The sequence below is a fragment of the Mizuhopecten yessoensis genome, unplaced genomic scaffold (assembly GCF_002113885.1).
Source record: "Mizuhopecten yessoensis strain PY_sf001 unplaced genomic scaffold, ASM211388v2 scaffold9963, whole genome shotgun sequence".
NCBI lineage: Eukaryota > Metazoa > Mollusca > Bivalvia > Pectinida > Pectinidae > Mizuhopecten > Mizuhopecten yessoensis.
In genome coordinates this window covers 754,213-778,202 of record NW_018408310.1, presented here as the reverse complement: position 1 = coordinate 778,202, position 23,990 = coordinate 754,213, and the positions used below count along the sequence as shown (strand labels likewise).

Sequence of the window (23,990 nt, the reverse complement as noted above, 5' to 3'; positions counted from 1 at the left end):
TAACGAAAACATACCATATTTAACACCCTTTATTTCAAAACGATAACTCCACAATAATTTTGAAATGCCTTTAGCAGTATTTAGTAAAAGAATATCTATAAAAAAATCTGCTTAAATATTTGACATATGGTAGATTATATTCGATAACGTGTAACGTTACTCTTCATGCAAATACATATATGTACAATTATACTTAAACAAAAGTAATAACAAAACATTATTGAAATACTTTCCAGTTGTTAGGAATAAAGCTTTTAGATATTTTTGATAAAACAAAAAAAAACCATTTTGCCACTGCAGTGAGGATATGCTTCATTGTCAATTTGATGAAAACATAACATCACTGCAGTGAAGATATGGTTTTCTCGAAATAGATAATTTCTGCTATGTGACTGGTAAAATGTAATAAACCACTGTTACATTACGATAATGAGACCTATACAAATGATTTGGTCAATCTCATATTCATTTATTTGGTATTTAAAATTCTGTCAATTCGCAAACTTCATGCAATCAAATCTTTTCATTTGTTTCGTGATAAAACAATGACAACGTTTATGTTTTCAACAGGAAAATGGAATGAACAGTAAATTGAATATAAACCAACATTTGTATATCGACAGTGTGTACCACTCCAACAGAAATATAAACTCACCAGGATATAAAACAGCAGTCGAGATTATATGGCATTTATTACAGACACGACTAGAAACAGCTTACAACTCACAGTAAACAATCTTATTCTATTATAAGGACTACATAAATACCTTCACATGTCTAAAAAATATAATTCAACGTTAAAAGAAAATGAAGACATCTTTACATGTCAAAAATGCAATTATTCTTTAAGGAAAATGGAGACAGCCTTATTTATCTAAATAATATAAAAGTTAAGCAAGTGAATTGATAAACTTTAAAGAGGGTTTCCATCACGTGTATGCTATCAGCCGGGTCGTAAATTTTGGAGTAATAAGGTTTTGTTAATTCGTTACAGAGACCTATTATACAGTGCAATCCGTCTACCTTAGTGCCCTATCTTTAAGATCGAGAACATAATATTAATCATATTTTGATAATTCTTGCATACTTTTATTACACTCGACGAATTCGTTTAAAAAACAAAACACAAGCAAACTAATAAAAATCGCCCATGACGTCAAACAAAGGATAGTAAAAATAGGCGCATGACGTCAATATCCTCTATTTACGACTACTTAAATAAGCACACGTCATCAATTCTCTATCTACGACTAGTAAAAACAAGCGCATGTCAAAAATCACCCATTAACGACGAGAAATAAATAAGCGTGGAACGTAAATAACAATGTCAAATGTGGAAACTGACAAATAGAGAAATACTTTTCATATTAAGTTTTGAGTAAGAGTTCTTTCCCTTGGATCTCTCGGCTATTAACGTGTACAAATTGTAATCAATGTAAAATAACATAAGAATTATGCCAGTTGATTGGATATTTCGTTCATAATCTAAAAGATTGAGAGACAATATGGTACTATATATTAACCTAAATTCACAAAGTACAATGTGCCAACCACATTCAAATTCCCGATATATTACACTCATAAATTTATAGTCATTTCTAATTTTAAAATTAAGGTGTAACACGGTTCTCAGTATTGCGGACAGAGGAAATCAGTAGAATTTGTTTAGAAAATCCAGACGAACATGGATCTGATCAAATGTATAGACGACTTACCTTTGAAAAAATATTATTATCAAATACCTGAATACTTGGTAACATTTATATTTGCAATTTATCTTTGTGTATATACATATAAAGTTTGTAAATATTATGGATGGAATGATACTAAATTGTCCTGTCACACTGTTTCCAGAGCACACTCTTAAAAACTGAAACTTTTCAATACTGTCTATTTATAAAAATGACGTCATCGGGAACCATTTTCAATCGGCAGTTAATGATTTCCCAACTTTCTTCAGCGCATCCTCAAGGATAGTCAAATCACCTGTAAAGCACACAGAAAGTACAAATTCACTTTTCATGACACAGAAATATCGTTAAAGCAGGTAACTCATGCAATGTTTATGTTTCAATTAAGACACGTCGACGAATATAACTGATTCTGATTTTATTCTATAATACAACTTAGATAAACAAGAGATCCCAGAGGTCTCTCGGCGCCCACCATTGTACCATCTTCGTTTAGTTCTTTGTCAGTTTGATCTTTTCTCTTCTTTTCCCGTATCTGTTTGATCGAGTCATGTTAGCGTTAAATGCACCTTGATTTAACTTTTGATCTAAACTTAATAATGCTGTGCATAAAAGAACACCTTCAAAATGAGTTTGTCATTTCACATATTTACCAGTACAGTACTTAAAGCGAAAGAAATAGAACCGATCATTACAATATGAGAAATAGCGATAACAAACCTTCACTGTCAAAATCCAAGATGTCTGCCTGTCGGCCATTTTGTTTATCTGATCAGTCTTAAAAGTGACCATTTACAACAAGGTACCAGGGGAAACCTACATATAAAACTTGAGAAAGATCCCCCGGGTACTTCCTGAGAAAAAGCGATAACCAGAAATGTTTAAGGACAGACGACGGACAGACTGACGGACCACGGACGCAGGGCGATTTGAATAGTCCACATCAGATGATGGTGGGCAAATAAAATGAACTAAGCTACGGAATCTCAGCTACAAATAGACATTTGTTGTTGACTTACTTTAACATGTCATACATGTAGATATATGGCTGGCCTATTTACACGAATCGCGATCATATCAACATGTTTATGTTTTTGATGTCTAGCAATTAAAATTACTAACTCATGGATAAGATTAGGACTCGTAGTCGACATGAAGCACCAAGGAAATATCAACACAACAGGGAAAACAACACGAACCTCTATAAATACGAAAAACTAGTTTATAATCGTTTTGATAATAACAACTTTCTATCCATTCTTTGGTACGTTTCACAGCTGTTTCTTGTACATTTATGACATTTTTGATTTTTACAATTTATACTCTACAAACTATTACTTACAATTTACAAAGCCATCCTATCTCCACAAGTTTAAGGAAAAACAACAGACCTGAGACAAGTATTGACTTTGACATGATAGATTCGTTTGTCACATTATTTTGCTGGGACATCTTCAATTCTCAAACTCAGGATTCAAATTTGTTAAGACAGAAGTCATGAGGATATTGATCTGATAAACTCTTAATTCTGAGAACCAAGTTGTAAAATAAGTTTCTTACTTTAAATATTTGCGCTTTGATAAAACCGTTATAGAGAGCACTGACGTCTCATTGCTTTGAATGCAGACCACCTTATCGCAAGTGTTATCGCAGTATAGTACAGTAGTTCAAACGGTGGCCTTACCGGTCAGACTCATGCCAAGGTCTTTGTTTAAGTGTAATGCAGATATAACGTAACCTTGTACATTAACAAAGACTGGATATAGGACAAAGATATACATGTACTTGGATGTTCAACAAATGTTTGTTCTTTACCGATATTTAGAATATCACTTGCCAAATCCGACTACAAAAACACAATGATAAATTACCCACTAGAAGGCCTAATGACAGATAACGGACCAATCGTTTAAACCGTACAGATACTAAGCGATCAATTAGTCCCACTAAATGTATCTCCTTTAACCAGACAAACACAATGTAAAATTGTGAAAATGTTCGTCTAAATATCTCAATGGATTCATCTAAAGACATAAGTAGAACTAATCAGAAAGTAATTTTCAACTGGTGCTTAAATTTATCAAAAGTCCGTCAGTTTGCTAAAAAAGGCAAGTTATGAGCTAAGCTATGAACGTTCATGTCACTGAATATATACATTACATTTACTCCTTACGTGACACAATACTACAATGTACCTTTAGATGGCTTGTTTCAGAAAGAAATTATTTAAATTGTATGTGAAAATTGTTTTGAAACCGTTCTGAAAACAAGGATAGGGAGATAGTCCTTGTTTCCCATCTCCGGGCAACTTTGGTACCAAAAATGAATAAGGAGTACTACTCGGTATATATTGGGGATACGATCCGATTTAAGTACATTCTAAGAGGTTGAACTCTTATACAAAATTTGTCAATTGTAGGTGATAGAGTTTACGAGATATCCCCAGCAAAGTACTTCGTCTACATATCACACCGGCTATGGCGATGAACTCCGGCTAAACAATATGTCTAAGTGACTGACAGACTGACAAACGGTAAGGGAAAGCTGAAGTATGTGATCGTTGAATGAAAACCTGATTTCCTAACTATAAGTAAAAGTAAACGTTCACAATTTTGTTTTGGAATGGTTCTAGTCTACTAAACTTTGCTGTTAGTAAAATTTCCACATGAATGACTTAAACCCGAACTCTACCTTTGATGGTCCGCGTCAGGCTCAGGAGCTGGTTCTTGTTGTCAATGACTTCCACTGTCTGTGTGTAGGGGTTGTACCTGACACTGAAGGGTCGGGGAATCGTGTCCGCGTATGCTCTGAAGACGTTCAAAAAGTCACGTGATCAAAGTCTTCATTTCAATCAAACACACAATGAAAGTGTCGTCATTGGACTTTTAGGAAAATCATCCAGCAGAGAAATACTTAAGTCAAATATAAAATTCCATACAAAGAACAAAAACAGCTGTATAAAAATCGCAAAATTATAATATGATGTTTCAAAATTATAGAAAACGAAAAAAATAAAAAAATAAAAATTTAGAATTAAAAAGTCAAGAAACGGCAATAAAACGTATCCGAGACAGAAATAAAAACAAAACCAGGTATCATAATATCACTCACGTCATCTTTTCCTTGGCCTCATCGAAGCTGCCGGCGATGAAGTACACGGGCTGGAACTCGGTAATAGGGTATTTCTGTTCTGCAGTCTTGGAAGGTTCGAACTCCTTCAGGGCGGGCTTATCCGTCAGGCAATACTATAAATAAAATAGCGTGTTCAGTCAATGACTTTATAGTATACAGTGTAGTAGTGAATAAAATCAAAACAATAAAGTAATATAATAATAATATAAAATCAATAAAAGGTAAGTGAGGAAATGGAGATACAGAAGAAATAATTAAAAAATTCGAAAGTGACACAATAAAGGTTCAAAGAATTACAAAAATTGTGAACAACTGACCCATTTGGGTTTTTTCAATGACACCTCAGCAGAAGAAATTAAAGAATGCCTTAAATTCTGCAGAGACGGGGCATTTTAGTCTCCACATACAATCATAAAGTGGGGCACATGGTCGAGATCCAATGTTCGCCAGGTCTATCCTACACCGTACTACCAAAGTGTTTTTCGATCGTGATCCAATGTTCGCCAGGTCTATTCTACACCAAAGTGAGTTATTTTCGATTAAGAGGCAATGTTTGATAGTCCATGTCACGATAAAATTGACCATGTTCATGATAACAAACCTGAAGTTCGCCAAATGATGACAGAAGACCAGCCCCGAACGCCTTCACCTCTCCCTCCTGTCGGCAGAGTCCGAACTCCACCGTAAACCAGTAGCACTGTTAACAGACAAACGTCTTTCTCAAGCTATGATCATCTTAATGGGAAAAACATTAATAACACACCATATCCCGACATAGAAACAGTGTGAAATATGGACATATGAGAATGTTAGATTGGGATGCTGTGCCTGTCGGTGCAAAAGCATTTTGTTTCCGGACATCTTAGACTTAAATGTCAGTATTGAAGGTCATTTATTCCGCTCATTGGAACAGTGTCAGCAAAGCAAATCAGGTACTACATTCGTCTGCTTTATTGCATAGTTCGGTCAATATTACCCAGTTAAAAAAGGTCAATAACAAAACATTATGCAGTATATGGAAAATTGCTAAAAATCAATGTTAATTCACTACGGACATTGGAATATTGCCAAAAAATAAAGAGCAATAGTAACATTAATTTAAAGACAATAAAAGTGAATTACTATATTTCTTATGGGTTTACTTAACATGCAAATAATTAATTCAATAAGTAAATAATTCCAAGAAATAAATCAATTAAATCAAACACAAGTCATTGGAATATTCCAAATATGTAGTAATTGACTTGCATTATCGGAAATATGCCAATAATTGCAGTTATTGGCATATTTCCAATAATGCAAGTCAATTGCTACATATTTGGAATATTGCCAATAATGAATGAAAATTACTATAATTATTGACCAAATGTCATTAATGAAAATTAATTACTTCAATTACTGGAATATTGACAATAATAGCAAGTTAACTACTATGATCAACGTATAAGGTTTTTGCTAACTACCTGCACACTCAATTACAGAGGGCACTTCATAATTCTATGTCTATTTCTACTCCTACTGTTGTACTATAACTATTGTCATGCAATTAAATACTTATAATAGTTCTTCTTACCGTTGCGAGTTTCTGGATGTACTCATCTGGGGCGCCGAGACTGGCCAGCCCGATCTCCTGTGAGAATCGCGCAAATATCGGATCTGCCAGGAGGGGCACGTGACCGATCAGCTCGTGACACACATCTCTGAAATAGCAAATAAGGAAAACATGATGTTATCTGAGCACAATTTCCATGTAAATATTGACAACATATTATATTATAATCAAATATTGACAAAGCATTGAATTATGATAAAACTGATTAAAACTAGTTTGTGTACTAAACTTTCCAATATAGACGTTAATTTAAGCACAGTAGTAATTTACAGTGTAGTTAATTAGGATGAGTGGGTATAATCTGCAAGAACCTTACCGATTCATGTTTTGACGATATATAGTTCCCTACTGACTGAAGCTATCATACAAGAATTCAGTCTGGATATCTAATTGTTTTAAAAAGTAAGGTAATCCGAGTAATTTCACACAAAATTTATTCACAAATAGGATAGAGTCATCTAACATAAAATGAGTCAATAAACTACTTATATTAAGGTATTTGACGTCCAAGAAGAATGTCTATGTTTTCCCTTCGCTTAAAGTGATTGATTAATTTGTTTTTGACTGCACAGCTGACCTTATGTTGGAAAACATACACGCCAAAGAAAAACTTCTGACCATATATTTTTTTTTATTATACGACATGAGGTAAAATACTTGTCCTTCGGAGGCGAGGAAAGTACAAATGACTTAACGAAAGCAACTTTAAGTGTATATACTATCTTAGAGTGGCATGCCAACCCTTTTCAAAGGAATTCCGTTCAATCTAAAACATCTAAGTATCTGCAAGGAATAGCAATTTGCAGTTGGTAAATTCATAAAGGGCAACAACTCCAAATCACAGGTGTACCACATAATGTAGCGTATATTCTTTAATCAAACGTAGTATGATAACTGTTTTATCTTTTTGATACACTTACGGCTCAGGAGTGTACATAGGTTTCGAGCTATGACGAATGTATTGCGTTGCATGGAACACTCGGAAAGCCAAACCGGCCAGGAAATCCCGGGATGACAGTAAACCGGCAACTGGTCGGACACTGAATCCGGAGCAATCTACAACGGAACATCATTTCTGGTCAGTTGACAAATACTATCCCAGATCTCACATAGTTTTACTTCTAAAAACACCGTCAGAGTGTTGAAGTTTATAAGACCCATCGCTTTGCCATTGACGTTATACAATAATCATTAAACCCCAGTTCATCTACCCCCACCGCATCGCCTAACCCAGTTTGATTCCCTGCTCGCAGGTTTGATAGATTTAGACAAATAAAACGAAATATAAGGTGAAATGTTCTGTAACCTTTAAGGAATTTGGAGATGTCCTCGAGCTGGGGAATGTTGTCCCGTCGGTAACCACAGTTCTCCTCCAGGAGTGGAAAGATATGGTTAAACTCCCGACAGGCGTGTGTAGGGAAGAGTTCCGTCAGCTTGTCGTATATCGTTGTCCTACAATACACATCAGAGACGAAGCGATGTACTACAGAGCGGCTTAGGTGTACAGGTTTACTTTTGTTTTCCAATAGACAATTTAAGTATACAATGCATTTATGTGAATTAAAGTAAACATGAATGTTTATGACGATGACAATTATTTATTGCAGTACAATTAACTGTTATGTAAGAGAGTGTAGAAAGTTACGTCATGAGAACGTTAGATAAGCTTCCCTTCATTTACAGCAAGTTTAGGACCACTTTTATAATCTTTTTTTTTTTAAATTCAAAAGTACCAAAATATTTATTTTTTTTTTCTCCTTTTTTTTCCCCCCCCCCCCCCCCCCTTTTTTTTTTAATACGATTGTAAATTGTTTTCATCTGTATCGGGTAATGAGACTGCGGTACAGGACGGCACTTCATTACGACAGGTAAATTAGCATTTACCTTGATGTTTAGCAGGGAATACACTAATACAGGGTTATTTTTTATCGAATCATCCAGAAGGTAGATTAAAGTAAAACGTCCGTCATGAGCGTGTACATGATTCAGTATATTACCACCCGCACTGTAAGCAAATATCGTACATCATAATCACGTGACTACACATACTTGAGACAGATCGACGTGACAAATGGGTAACATCTGGTTTAAAAGTCGATCTGACAGTACAACTTGCAAATAGTGTCACCAATCCCCTATTGGGAATCGACATTCAGTCTAAACTCTAAACTAACGTCTGTCTCACGAATATGAAATAGAGCGAGGAGAAAATAGCTGGCATTCCACTATTATAGCGATATCGACAACTGTCACACTTGGAGAGTTTTGAGTTAAATATGTCTTAATGTTATACTGTTATTATAATAACTGCTATCCTTTCAACAGAATAAAATATATGATATGTCGCATGGAATATACTTCAACGCGACATATCAGTAAACGGGAGCGATGGGAAGATATAATTTTAATTAGATTGCAACATTTTAAAACTAATGATGGAAATAAAACTTAGTGAACGTTACAAAATGTAAGCAATATCCGTCACAAATATTATGTAACGTAGCCTATAGCACGAGCTACTAGTATCATACTGACAAATAAACATCAGTGAATGGATATGTCGTACAAACAATAAAACAGTGTGTCATGATATCCGTCATAGGTATCCAGGACCAATTTTCAATTTGCCACAAAAAAATGTTCCGGACGACAAATTTTGGTATTTTCTGTATACTGACAAACATGTATTACACATGAAATAAATCGGGAGTACCCACCATGTTTTGATTTCCGCGGGTGTGTAGGTTACACGCGGGATAGCCTGTCCACTGAAAGAGAAATAGTTATCCTCAGTAAAGTATTACCACCGTATCTCATATCAAATCGAAGTTGTTGTTTTAAATTGACATCTGCATGCAAATATGAAATAATGTTGTTGTTTTTCTATTTTATTTGGTTATTTCCGTCTGTTTAAATTTTGTATTGGGTGGGATATATACGTACTACTTGTAGTGGAAAGCTATGTCGGCGAACTCTTTCCTCCTTGCTCTGTATACACTGTCGGTAAATCCCTGAAATACAACCATGATAAAATAGTTCAAAATAACCACAGCTGTTATACTTTCTACTGTGAAGTGTCGTAACAGGACGTCCAGGTGTATAGACGAGAAATCAAGACAGACAAACGGACATGGTGTAATATAACTAATCATACTGAACCTATAGGTTTGTAAGATAGGAGGCCAAAGACAATAGAATATAACATTGAAACAAATAAAGGTAATGCAGAACAATGTAATATTTCTGAATATGATAGTCTTGACTAGGAATCTATGATAACATAGACAACGTGAAAATGTACATGTTTGAAGATATTAGTTCCACATGCTAAATACTGTGGTACAATAACGCATTCTTATTATACTTACGGGATGATCAGATTCCAGCTCCGAGCCGTAACTAAGTATCTGGTTTGCAAATCGGTCAAGCTCGCAGATTTTTCTTGGAAACCATGGGACTGAACAGATAAAGAAAGAAAAATTGATATACAGGAAGGTTTGCTTAAGGTTTTAGTGTAAGCTCATCCTACAAGGCTGGAGTTCCCGCCTTCCTCTCTATTTCTACTGAAGTCGACAACAGGGTAACGCCCGTGGTCTGAAAGGAGTTCGTCTACTCTCCACTGAGCATTCTCATTTTTTATGGGAGATATCGTGAGGGTACATATCATGATGTAGAAAAAAAGCTTTATTCTTCCGAATGACCTATGTTCACTTCTAGAATTGCTTTTCCTTTTGTTTTGGCGTCTCCTCATTTCTTTGTGTATATCTTTCCGTATTATGTTTTTTCGTCACAGTGTACATGTTGTGACGCTGTTTTGTATATTTCCTTTCAACTGAAAGTTAACGCTGTGATATATATTGTCCGTTACTTTTACCTTCTCGCTATTGTATATTTTTATTACTTAACGACATATTGAATAATAGGAATACGCCAAACTCTGACATCATCAACTTTGCACACCCCAATCGGTCTAACATTTCAAATTTCAGTAGGAACTTAATGCCATGATTTACGATATTAGATTCAACAGAATGTCAACAATACTTTTGTAGTCGGGATAAAATATTGCTTATCTGAAATATAAGTATCTGTATGTCATAGGGCCAGTAACAAACCGTGCTACGTATATGTTATTGTTTGCTGAACAAAGCAAATTAATACAGGCTCCCAACAATAAAACAAAACGTTTCAAAGCCAGTTTATACTTCAGTGACACAGATATGGTACACACACATAAATAATACACATTCATTTAGGCCAACACTACGAAAGAGCATTAGGGCCATGTAGAACAAAAATCGTTTTTACGTGTAGATAACCCATAATTTCAAGATAATAACTCGAAATTTCGATTTTCTAACTCGAAATATCAAGATAATAACTCGAAATTTCGATTTAATAACTCGAAATTTCAAGATAATAACTCGAAATTTCGACTTAATAACTCGAAATTTGGACTTAATAACTCTAATGCTCTTCCGTACAACACAGATTGTGCATCTGTGTCAAGTTCCATATCCTTACAACCTTACCATACAAGTGTGGTGTGGTATTCTATACTGGAAAAACACATGACATGGACATCATTTCGGCGCCTTTAAACTCTTTGTAAAGACAATCACTAAAACAGATACCGGAATCAGAGGCGTACCTGATCCTGGTCCTTCGTCGGCGCCATCTCGTGTTAAGATCTTTAATGTTGTTGTACGGACACGCAGTTCGTCAATCATCTCCTTAAATGTTGCCTGTTGGTGAGAGTCACAGTTGACGAAGAAATCATAGCTGTCCTTTCCTCTTTTGGACGGGCGAGACTCAATATGGGACAGGTTCACCTTGTGTTTCTGTAACAATATCAATACATCAATCTGATAACTGTTCGTTTTCGTCAACTTCTTTTATAAAAAATACTAATAGCTATTCCTTTCTCAAAATATGTCTGAGGCAAATTATTTTTGGGTTATGTCGGGGTTTTTTTCAGTTTAAATTAGCCTGATATTGACATGCAGTGACAATTAAACGATTAATTCCATTTGACATGATAGTTTACTACAGAAAGCCTGACCTAACTATGACGGCAGTCAATCAGCTCCCAAGATGTCAAGATTGACCCAACAATGAACACCTCTATACAACGACGAAGGCCAGTCTGACAATGCCAGTTAAGTTGACCTTACACTAATGACCTTGAAATACCTTGTTAACAGTTAGCATGTCGCTAATGGATGGACCTTTAGCCTTTAACCTTGACCTTACCTTGAAAACTTTGAGACAGCCAGCCAACGCCCCAACTTCCTCATTGGTAGAGAAAAGTAGACTGATGGCATTTTTATCGTGGTCCTCTTCGATGTAGCCATGGTAAGTCTTCAGATCACTGTCTTTCTACAATTACAAAAGACGTCATCAACATCTACACAGTCAACGTCGTCAACAAGACGTCATTATTATTTACACAGTTATCGTCATCAATATCTACACATTTAACGTCATCAACAAGACGTCATGATTATTTACACAGTCAACGTCATCAAAATCTACCATAGTAAACGTCATCAATATATACACAGTTATCGTCATAAACACATACACAATTGACAGCATCAACATCTACACACTTAATGTCATCAACATGACGTCATAAATATATTCATAGTTAACGTCATCAACATCTACACAGTTAACGTCATCAACAAGACGTCATTATTATTTACACAGTTATCGTCATCAATATCTACACGTTTAACGTCATCAACAAGACGTCATGATTATTTACATAGTTAACGTCATCAACATCTACACATTTAACGTCATCAACAAGACGTCATGATTATTTACACAGTTATCGTCATCAACATCTACACAGTTAACGTCATCAACAAGACGTCATTATTATTTACACATTTATCGTCATCAATATCTACACAATTAACGTCATCAACAAGACGTCATGATTATTTACATAGTCAACGTCATCAAAATCTACACATTTATCATGATCAACAAGACGTCATGATTATTTACATAGTCAACGTCATCAAAATCTACCATAGTAAACGTCATCAATATATACACAGTTATCGTCATAAACACCTACACAATTGACATCATAAACATCTACACAGTTAACGTCATCAACATCTACACACTTAATGTCATCAACATGACGTCATAAATATATTCACAGTTAACGTCATCAACATCTAAACAGCAAACGTTATCAATATATATATTTACATTTGCGCTGCAACCCACTTTATGAACATTGCCAGCGGAATCGCATTTCATTTGAGTATGAAAGCAAAACCTCCCGTGACGTAACACGTGGTCTGCTTATAACGTCATGGATTAACCTTGTTCAATGAGAGTCTTGTCGCTTCGCTTCGGATAACATGGAGAATGTCCCTGCGTCAAACGCTCAAATGACTACGGTTAATTATTTGCGCCAATTTTATTTAAATATGGCTGTTCCGCTAATGTCGTTTAAAGGACGACGCATATACAAAACGCCGTTAATAAATTAATTATTTAAGAACAAATAATGAAATTAAACAATTGTTCTATAGTAAAAATGTAAATATATGGCTTTAACGGCGTTTTTGTAATTTTCATGCCGGTATGAACGGAAATCGGTTACATCCATATTAAACATGAAGCCAAAATGACCTTACAACTATTAACAGATCTGTTTTAATTGTTAGAAAAGTCAGACGGATATAGGAGGATTCCCAAATAAGCAAAGATATGGCAAGGAAAACATAGTTGCTTAAGATGTGTCCTTTCAAACTTACGGCCTTCCAGTGTATTTAAGTGACGGAATCTTCAAAGATAAGGGGTGTTACTGTATAGAGGTACATGTATTTGATAGTTTAATAAATAGTACTTGATAAATCACTGCCGTCCATGAAACACTTCTAACATCGAAATGCGGTAAATTAATATTTGTGCCTCGCTTGAAAAATCCGCTCGGTGTTGAATATGGGTGAAGATGTCAGCCACTTCTTTATGGATGAAGATAAAATGGGAATGATTTTTTCCCATTTTACAGTGTTACTGTTTTTAAGTGGACACACTTTTAATGTCACTACACTATCCTCATTACCTATGTCGGCGAAGGTGTCTGTATAGCAGTTAATGTTGTCAAAACTGTCACAATTCTGATCTTCTAGTGGGAAAATATGTATTATTCATGATTAATCCTAACATTCCAAACAGTCATTCTCCTAGCCTGACAAACTTCGGATGACACCGTTAATAAATATAGGTTTAAGGAATATCTCAGTTCTTTCCATGTTGTATATTCCATGAATATCGCATAGCAATGTACGTGTACAGGTAAATAACATTAAAATGTTATGGGCATGAACATGAACTCAAGCTTTCTGCAGTTTACATTTTGTTAATTGTCCAAGAAATCGCCCACATTTCCATTTTTGACATTGTAACACGTATGCTTTTATGTGACTTTATATAAATTATTCCATGTTTTGGAAGCATGCCATTTTTATTAAATGTAAATTTACTTTAAATTGTATTAATAATTCTCGGGGTTTTGTTTATTGTTTTAGTTATCAATGAAATACTAATGGTATGAAATATTATCTATATAAATACTAGCAGTACCTGTTACTAACATATACACAGATACAGAAACGACACACACGTAACTAACGGACGGACAGCGGACGATAAACAGACAGAAGTAGGATCACTTGACCAGACGAATAAGACAGACGAACAGACAGATAGTCAGTACTTGAAGAGGACTAAAGCCGGACGTCATACAGACATACCAGAGCACACATGAGCAGCTGGGCGATTGACAAGTTAATACGGTATAAGTGTTGGCCTAGCTATATTGTATACAAGTCATGTAAGTCCAGCTTGTTTTACAGTAATTGTCATAAACTGGCCCAGCATGGGAGCAATTCCGTCTTTGCGTATTGCAGAGTTATCTTCTCTTGGGAGCAGGTATTGATTGTTACGTCACTTGTTTGTGATAGTAACGTCATCAGTTTTTGAGAAAACGACGTAATTTTCTCGCACAAACCAATGACGGAACAATCAATACCTGCTCCCAAGTGAAGATAACTCTGCAATACGCAAAGACGGATATAGGGGAAACTGGCATAGTGACGATGGAAACATCTAAAGCTTACCTATGGTAAACACACACAAAATAGCACGGGGTTGTCTTGATACAGTTTAGTCAAAATTTTATTTTATGGTAATCGATCGATTTTTTTCATTTTATTGAAATTTCATTAGAATTTAAGGTGATTAAAACATACACGTAGGTACGTCAATACATGCTATAGTGTCAAAATTCATTGTATATGTAAACAAATAAGTAATGCAATGAAAATATATAGCGATGCATAGAGTTTAAAAAGTTAAATTCAACACAAATGTTAAAATATTGGGGGTAAAAAACCCGAAATACCAAATCTTCCTCATCAACGTCCCATTTGTTTGAACCGAATGTAATAATTAACCTCGCCTACCATCACCGTGTGTATGTCCACTTGTAGTGAAAGGGGGGTGGCCATATTTACATTACAGGTAAAAGTTTGGGGGAAAACATAAACAAAATCGCAACCTATTTCTACTTTGAGTTATGAGACCGTATTGTGGTTAAAACAATACGTACGAAAACCTTCAAATGGCCCTGCCGTTGAATTACCGATACTACCCTTTTAGAAAGACGAAACAGCTGCATTGGTGCAGAGGTGTCATTCAATTTTGACATATAACGTCTATTACCAAATTTTAAAGGTGCAAGTACATGCGTACATAATTCCAAATTGTATTTATGTAAATTATTCCTCGTTCCCATCATTAAATGACCGTAGCTGTTGATAGGACGTTAAACAATACTAAACCAAACCTCCCCCGTTCATACATGCATGAACACTGGAAAAATACAGATTAAACACCTGTGTCTAAGCTCCACCTGTTGATATATATGCCGACATAAAGACTTTTACCACCCTATGAAAATGACAGCTTTAAGTCTGGGCTATATTTAGGACAGTTTCCATTATTGAACGGCATATTTATGCTGTAGTCACATATTATTTCTGTTGTGGTCAGCTATATGAGTTATATAGTTATCTTGAAAAAAGTTATGTTATTTTGATAAACTGTTTGAAAGTTGCATCGAAATGGTTTATCGTGACGTTGATAACACACAAAAAGTCGAGTTCAATGTCAGGCCGACATATCTGAAGGTAGATTGCACTGTGCAAGGTTATTGCGACACGTGGGCTGTTCACAAAACGATTATTGTAATTTAACAGTCCATTTAAATGTGCTAGTAGGTCGACAGTATAAACGACACGCGCTTCATCGTAAATATATTTATGAATAAAGACATATTATCCCAGCATGACCTACAGATCCGTGGCCATACAGATAGTCTAGTTGTGGTCACAAAACATTGATGTATTACAGCCCAAGATATTAACGTTGTCACCATAGTACAGTGCGGAGGTGTCCATACAATAGCAATGATTTGGCCACGTGAAAGTGACAAGCTAGCTATTTTGTGGCCACAAAATCATATATGTAGTTGCCGCAAGCTAGCTATGCTGTGGCCACAAAATCATATATCATATATATGTAGTGGCCGCGAGCTACGCTATGTTGGCCACAAAATCATATATCATATATGTAGTGGCCGTAAGCTAGCTATGTTGTGGCCACAAAATCATATATGTCGCGGCCACAACCTAGCTATGCTGCGGCTATAAAATCAGTTGGTTTGGCCCAAAGAAATATTGTTAACTATATTGTGCGGTGAATGTGTATATAAGATAGCTAAGCTGTGACCACAATATAGCTTTCTTTATGTAAACTCCCGTATGACCTAAAACTGCCACCATTTGTACGTGTACGTTCATATATCAAAAGTTTTTTTGTGGCGCTGATAAAACACACACAAAAATGGGTTCACTGTTAGGCCGCCTTATCTGGAGGTACATAACGCTTATTCAGGTCAAAGCTACACCTAGACTGCCTACTAAACGATTCGTGTGCGAGTCTTGACTTTTGTATATATTGATCATGTACGAACTTTTTGAGAATTACGTAAGAAATAAAGGGTTCTGAATAATGCATAATGCCGGTGTGAGTTCGTATATGATAAAAGAGAGTTTGTACACCTAAACTGTAAAAATACAACGCAAAAGCATTTTTAATGTAGCAATTATGTACCAAATTTATTTCAACAAGTGAAATTACTCGCTCGCTGTTAGTGTGTATAGCATTTATGTAGCTCGTGTAATCTGACGATACAGGATTGTCCTTGTTTTACAACACTTATGAAACAGGTTTTTGGCACGGATGTTAGCGCGCGGATGGTCTTAATGTGGGAGGAAACCAGAGTACCCGGAGAAAACCGCCGTGCCCGGGCAGGTGACCCCATACCTTTCGTCACTTATGGTGACGTAAAATCATTGTAAACGAAAGTCTCCACGTATAGGTCTTTATATATTTTATAGCAGTAATTGGTTATCCCACTAGCGGTGATTGGTTAAAACCTATACACAGGCTCATATTGGCCATTGCCTTTTAAATAACACTCCTCTTACTAAAATCTAATAATCCCATTTATTCACGCATGTCAAGTTTTGACGTGATATATTACATATCCTGTTTATTGGCCGACAACTGATTGTGAGGTACCATTTAATGTCGGTGATCATTTTCAAGTGCATTGCTTGATAAAACCTTCTTTTTTTGTATCACGTTTGTCGATTTACTTAAGATAAAATATCAGTGTTCAGATATATAAATTAATCTCATAGTCAATAAAGTAGCATGCTTAAAAGTCAACACCATCATTTATCTCCTGTATTTGGTATACACTTTATCATGTAAATTTAGGATCTTATCTTTTCTGTTCTTTCTTAACATTTTTCTTCTTCCTAATGTCTCCCTTGACAATGCCTCACTTTTGGCCTTTAGTTGAGCGTTCGCCCCTGTGAGGAAGGGTTTGGGTTCTGTCCCCTGGCCGAGACATACCAGAGTCTGTAAAAATGGTAGTTTCTGCTCCCACTTAACGCTCAGCAATTTAGGAGTGGGGCAACTGCTTCGCCCGTTGTCAGTATAATGTGAGTCCGGGGGGGGGGGGGGGGGGGGGGTGGGGGGCCATCAGTTCTGAGCAATCACAGAGAGGCAAACACGAACATATCGCAGCCTCCCAAAACACACACGAATACACTACACGCATGCATCTTGCACGCAGGGGAGACAGTCCTTAAGTGACCAATGCTGTTGATAGGACGTTAAACAATACCAAACCAAACCAAACCAACATACGGTAGTGATGTGCGTACTAAATGGTTGTGTTTTATCTAATGTTGTATTGAACAATGACAAAGGTAGTAGTCAAAGGACAACCAATGACTACTGACAACAACAGTACAACTGTTTATTATAACGAACTAAAAATAATGACAAGTGTCTTACCTGGAAAATTTCTTCCAACAATTTCTCGCTACATATTGTAAATTTGCATATATTGTCGGTAAATCTGAAGTGATTTGCAATTATAAATTTGAAAAAATTGTCGGTAAATCTGAAGTGATTTGCAATTATAATATTACAAAACGAACATCATGTCATTCTGGTTTTGTTTCGCTCTTGTTGGTAATTAACTACAAATCATACACGAGTGTTAATTAACTCATAATACGCCGTGTATTTGTGTTCATGGTCGTGTGTGGGTTTTTTTAATGCTTGCATCAACATTAATCACTATTCTAGTTCATAGCAACTAATATTAATTAGCCTATTGAACCAAGTATGTGGGAAATATTCTTCCTTTGTTCCTTTTCCAAAGTATAAATGATTTCATTTTAAACCTCACTAATTCCTTCTCAAGTCCTTAAAAAACTACCTATGTAATAATTTTAAACGAACTTTAAACGAAATTGGATCATTGTCCTTTGAAGCTGCGCCTCTCGCCTCGAATAACGTGAAAACATTGTTAGCTGCAAACATTAAGGTGACGTTAGGCTGTTCCAGGAATATCGCTTGCAGTGACGATACAGACACTTAAATACTGCAAATAGCACAAGATCTTTATGTTTATGTAACTAATTACTACACAACTTGAACGGTTTATTTTGACACCGTAATATAATGACCACGTCAGAGCTACACGCCTCATATAAAGCGCCGTCTTTGCAAAAGTTCTTATCCATGTTGTGCACGGCTATTACTGTTATGGCGCGTTATGTAAATATTTGCACACCAGCCGTAAACGGCCCTGTATTACTGTGTGCAACAGCAGGGTGACACCTGTTTAGCAGATATATATTATTCGTATTAAAATGTCAGAGCGTAAGTATACAGCGTATGCCGTGACCTACCTTAGGGCTTTTCTCGCAATGTTATTCATATTTTTAGGAATGTCTGCATCTTGTTCATTATGTATGAGGATTTGGAAAATAACTGGAAAAATATCGATTAGCCGATTATACTTTTGGGGTTTATTTTTGTAGGCTAAACATATTTTATTGCATCACTACCGTCCCAGATATGAGATTAAATGATGAAATAGTCTAGTCACGTATGGAAGGTTAAAATGACAAATGTGTCCTTAAGTCCAGACGGACATCATATAGCTGTAGGCTATATATCCTAAGTTTCTGGTGGAATAACACTAGGCTCTCGGGGGGAAATGTGTACGCTGTCTTAACTACAATTCATTTGTCTTCCTTGTCCAACATGAAAATTAAACAGTGTAAATATAAATGGTTACGGAATACCACTGTGACGTATTACAGAGTGTTATATAAATACACATGGCTTACTTAACACTGAAAAGTAATACTTGTAGAGAAGTATGCTTTATAATGAATACTACATTGTCAAAAGCTGACAACGAACGCATATGATAGTGAATGTCAAAATTGGTCCTATGGTCAACGAAATGGGTATACCAATGTAAATTAAGAATTAAGATACAGCATGTATTTTGAGACCTTCCCCTACACCGGACAAAGGGCATCGAAAACTCATCTCTTTTTCTCTTGCTAACATTAAAACACACTAAAGCCAAAACCCGCATTTCATTGACCTACTATACGTTAGCGACCTGTTATAGTAAGACACCGTCCTAATGTCCCATGTTGATTGTAATAGGAAAATTTCATTATTTTTACCAGATTACCTGTTCATTTTAGTAATAATATTTTTCAGTATATTTATCACATTACATGTCGATTTATAATGTCGGCTTATCGGGGACATGGCCAGTTCAGTGACTGAGTATTAAGCCACGTTGAGTTATTAGGTGCCTCAATAGGGATTAGATAAGATTATTGTGTGTCGGTAGGTGCCCTACCAGTGGGGATTTATTGGGTTATAACATTTAGTTCTTGCCATACAACATTCGTAATTGTTCACAAAACAAAGTGTTCATGCCTTATAAAACACATTAAACAGTAAATACGTGTATCGTTTTAACTTCTTTGTGTAAACGCAATTAAGATCAATGCAAATACACGATAAAAATCGATAATATGCGTCCAGCGTTTCGCACTAAAACTAAAACAGGCGCTTGAGATTAAAATAAATCGATATGTGGCTATGTTTACCAGTTTTGTGTTACAGCCCACAACGCGCTCAATACAGGTCACATGTATTTTAGTTTGTTTTAAACACAGTCACCGCACATACTCAAAACATAAATGTACATGGAACTATATATTTATTGGACAGATAATGGCTGGCGCGTATCCAAAAACAGCAAAGTAGTATGTCCTGTTTGTTTTATGAATGGCGTTCGATATTTTACAGAGTAGATCTATGTCGGGTTAGTATGATGTATATAGGTTAAACACTTACCACAGTGCCGTTGTCGATTTTAGACCGTTTTGCTGGAGATATCCCCGCATCCATGTTGTCCTGTCAAATATAAATGAATCTCTGTTTACAGTAGCTCTCTGAAATGACCTTCACACACACACACCCCTACAGGAGGAACGTTCTGATTGGTCAATCCAAACACACCTCCCAAAACATCTTCTATAGACTGTTTCAACTATTTACCACATGACATTCTAGAAACAAATTTAAACAGGCTTATTTCATGCAGAAAAGTATGGAAGTTAACAAATAACCTACGTCTGTCTCAAAACAACGAATGTTTACAACCGATCGTCATTAATTCATAACGAGCAGTGAGTCTTAGTACACGTGTACTGTGGCATAGGGGCAGACGGTCGGAGTCAATGATTATAATTCTAATCCTATATATTGATGTCTCCCGGCTACTCCCGTGAGACATATCTACCTATCATTTCTACAGCCCTATCTGATCTGTGTTTAAGGAAAAGAAATAAAAAAACGGAGTTGTTTACGGAGGCGATCGTCTTAAGTTACCTGAAAAGTATTTTCTGTAAATGATTCTTACGAGACTATAAGATTGAGACTCAGGTTTTCGAATTCAATAAATATGAAAGTGTAATTATGACAGAGCGAAAAGCGATAAGGCCGATCTGATGACACAGTCTGTCATTTCACATGGCATTCCTACATGTCACGGAACACAGCAGATAAAAATATGACATATGGATTATGTAATTATGTATATATTTTACAAATTGAAACACTCTTCAAATTTCTGTTTATAAAACTGAAAAGCAGAAAGGGAATCAATTGTTTTCCCTATAGTACATTAAAGAGAGTAAGGTAGATAACACGGGCTTCCGAATAGGCCATTGATTTACCTGCAGTTTCTAACAGAAGGAACGGAGTGTGTAAGATTTACATGTCTTGGGAAGGATTAATCTCAAACGAATGAAAAAAGCAATGGACGAATGTGTCTACTTAAGTTACGGCATTTTCCGAAACGGACGAAATGCGGATACCAAAGATTGGAATATTTGGTTAATTTTCAAATATATTTAAAATTGGGATTTGTCTCACAGATACTATGAGTGATATGGTGTAATGAGGTCTGCTATCTTAAGTATGGAATTCAATTCTTCCTCATTTACATTTAACATTCACCAAAACTGTTTAACTCCTGTTTGATTGCTCCGTGTTATTGCCCTGAAGCCATCTACGGTGAGGACAACGGTCTAGGAAGACATTGTCGAAAAGAGATAGTAACTATATATAGGTAGGGCAGCAAAGATAAGATAACGGTTTCAAATGGTGCAATCGGTCTTCCCCCGGGGGGGGGGGGGGGGGCACGTTAGTCGCCTCTGACGATAACTCGTAAACTAAAAACATCACATACTCAGCAATGAAACTGTCATTATACTCATCGCTATACTACAATAAGTACAGTACCTAGATAATGCATCGTACACCTCTCAAGACCAGCATTTCTAAAACCGTTCACAATATAATTAAATGCAAAATTACGAAATGTGTAATCGTTTGTTTAGTGGTGGACATCGTCGCAAGACCTCAGCGACAAGAACGTCTAGTCTTGAGCACATACAAGAATGTACTGGTAACTTGATAGACAGAACATTTCAAAAAACGTAAAATCCTCATGTCTTGTAGCATTTTTTTTCTTTACTTTAGATTTTTTCTATTATATGCCGTTTTAAAAGTAACTGTTATTTATACTCATTATTAATTATATCCCGTATAAAAAAAATAAAAAGTTAAAAAGAATGGAACAGAAAATCTTGAATAAGCTAAGTTTGACCTTTGACCTAAATATTAAGAATACTGGCTCGTGGGTTAGAGAGGCCCTATCACGAAACCTTGGGACAACATTAGATGGCTAAGCTGTTAAAGGCTCTGGTATCCTTGTGTAATCTAGAACTCATATCGGTAGAAAACTGTTGAAATTACGGATGACTGTGATAGACATGTACCCAATCTACTAATGGAAACAAAACACTAGCAACATAAAACTGTATTATGTAAAAAAAAAATCAGAACAATTTTGAATAAATTTCTCCCGGCGTCTATTTTGATTTAGTTGTCAAAGAAAGAAAACTCGAATACGCCAAAAATAAAATAAAACTTCGTTTGGTGTAAAAATATTGTTTTGATCGTCAAATTAATTATGAAAACAGATTTTTTTAAATATCACATTTTTTAATTGATTTCATATTATTTTATAAATTTATTTTATTTATTTAGTTATAATAGAATCTGTTATTATTTTTGTTGTGCAGTGTAATATCGGTTTTGGTTGATGGTGAGTTTTTTCTCATTTTATTCTGTTTGAAATTGGTGAAAATTGGAAGTTCATTGCATTACAAGGTTTACGTTTCATTGCAAACAGTGTTTATCGATATAAGAATGTCTCTTTCGCTCTTCGGAAGTGGGAAAAAAATCGGCGAGGATATGTGGCCTCATTTTCATACGATATTTTCGTACGTTTGTCAGACTACAAAAAGACCGGTTCATGAATGAAATATATCACCGTTTTTTCAGGTATGGGTTCATTTTGAGCAAGATTAAAAGTGTTTTAAGCAAAACTTAATATATATGCGTGGTTTTAAATCAGTGATTAATGCTAAATGTTTTCTGGACGAACTTCCGGTAATTTTTGTGTCAGTTTACAGACGATGGCCAAACGTCTGAAATATCCTTGTGTAGTGTCCGGCAGGTCACGTAGTGACGAAATATCAAATGGCTGCGCGGAAATATGTAACGCGCGAAAACCTATGACTAGACGATACTTACCTTCGACGAAATATCAATCCAGTCGTAAGTCGAATTGCTCATGACGTCATCAAGTGTTTGGTGACGTACTTCTGGTCCTCCTCCAATCCTCTCTCTCGCCGTCTGATTTGGACTCTCCATTATAACATGAAACGTTAATATAGCTTTCACTCTTACCGAATAACTTCCGCAGTATTTAACTACACATTTGATTTCAAAAGTTGATTCACACTGGAGAAAGTATAATCCAATATTGTTTTTACACACAAATTTTTTGAAGTTTCAACTTCTGATTTCTAGCTAAAACAGAACACGAAACTGTTTTTAACTTCGTGTCAAACTCCTCCTGTCGTTATCAGAGTGGTGGTTCGTATGTCACGTTATCACATTTCCAACTCGTCCTTCAAATCGTTGTTTACGATGTGGGACTCTTCACCGACATTTGAGTATGGAAATAGCACGACTTGCAGGCCTATAATCACGGTAGATGGCGGACACGTCAGGTACCCGTCTACTTAACAAACTTATACCCAATAACGTTATGTCATGTCTGCATGTAATTAGCGGACTGACCACACAGGTTAGCCCTAAGCTGACTTGATCAAATTATACAAGGAAGCTTGGTTAACGAGATGGGGTAGGGAATTCATACTCGTGTGATAAAAAATAAAAGGCATTTTAACCATACAGACAAGCTTATCTAATAAGAGCGTAGCTCTCGGGTGCCGAAGGCTCCCGAGCGAAGCGCTTTTATGTAAACACATGCGTGCGTAAACAGAGTTGCTTCCCCTTACTAGACATTGGCTTTAATTTTTTTCGTCCGGAAGTAGACGTCCAGTGGGGAAACAGGAAGTGTATCAACCCATACATGAATATCTTCAAAAAAACTAATATACATTCTGAGTGAAAGATAA

At 35.8% G+C, this 23,990-nt stretch overlaps 1 protein-coding gene across 2 annotated transcripts; it reads right to left on the bottom strand.

Moving 5' to 3' along the window:
* On the bottom strand, nt 1-23,439 carry LOC110459063 (phenylalanine-4-hydroxylase-like). 2 transcript variants are annotated; one of them, XM_021511111.1, is made up of 14 exons: nt 23,098-23,439; nt 20,287-20,346; nt 11,689-11,814; nt 11,087-11,276; nt 9,804-9,892; nt 9,379-9,446; nt 9,153-9,203; nt 7,742-7,887; nt 7,356-7,491; nt 6,397-6,523; nt 5,425-5,520; nt 4,803-4,936; nt 4,383-4,498; nt 1-1,986 (listed from the first exon to the last, which is right to left on the bottom strand). In XM_021511111.1, exons 1-14 carry the CDS (start codon nt 23,215-23,217, stop codon nt 1,925-1,927), a joined length of 1,521 nt encoding a protein of 506 aa, XP_021366786.1. In that variant the 5' UTR covers nt 23,218-23,439; the 3' UTR covers nt 1-1,924. The 2 variants fall into 2 exon arrangements, with proteins under 2 accessions (XP_021366786.1, XP_021366787.1); XM_021511112.1 differs by lacking the exon at nt 23,098-23,439 and adding an exon at nt 20,566-20,584.
* Between the last annotated feature and the right edge of the window lie 551 nt (nt 23,440-23,990).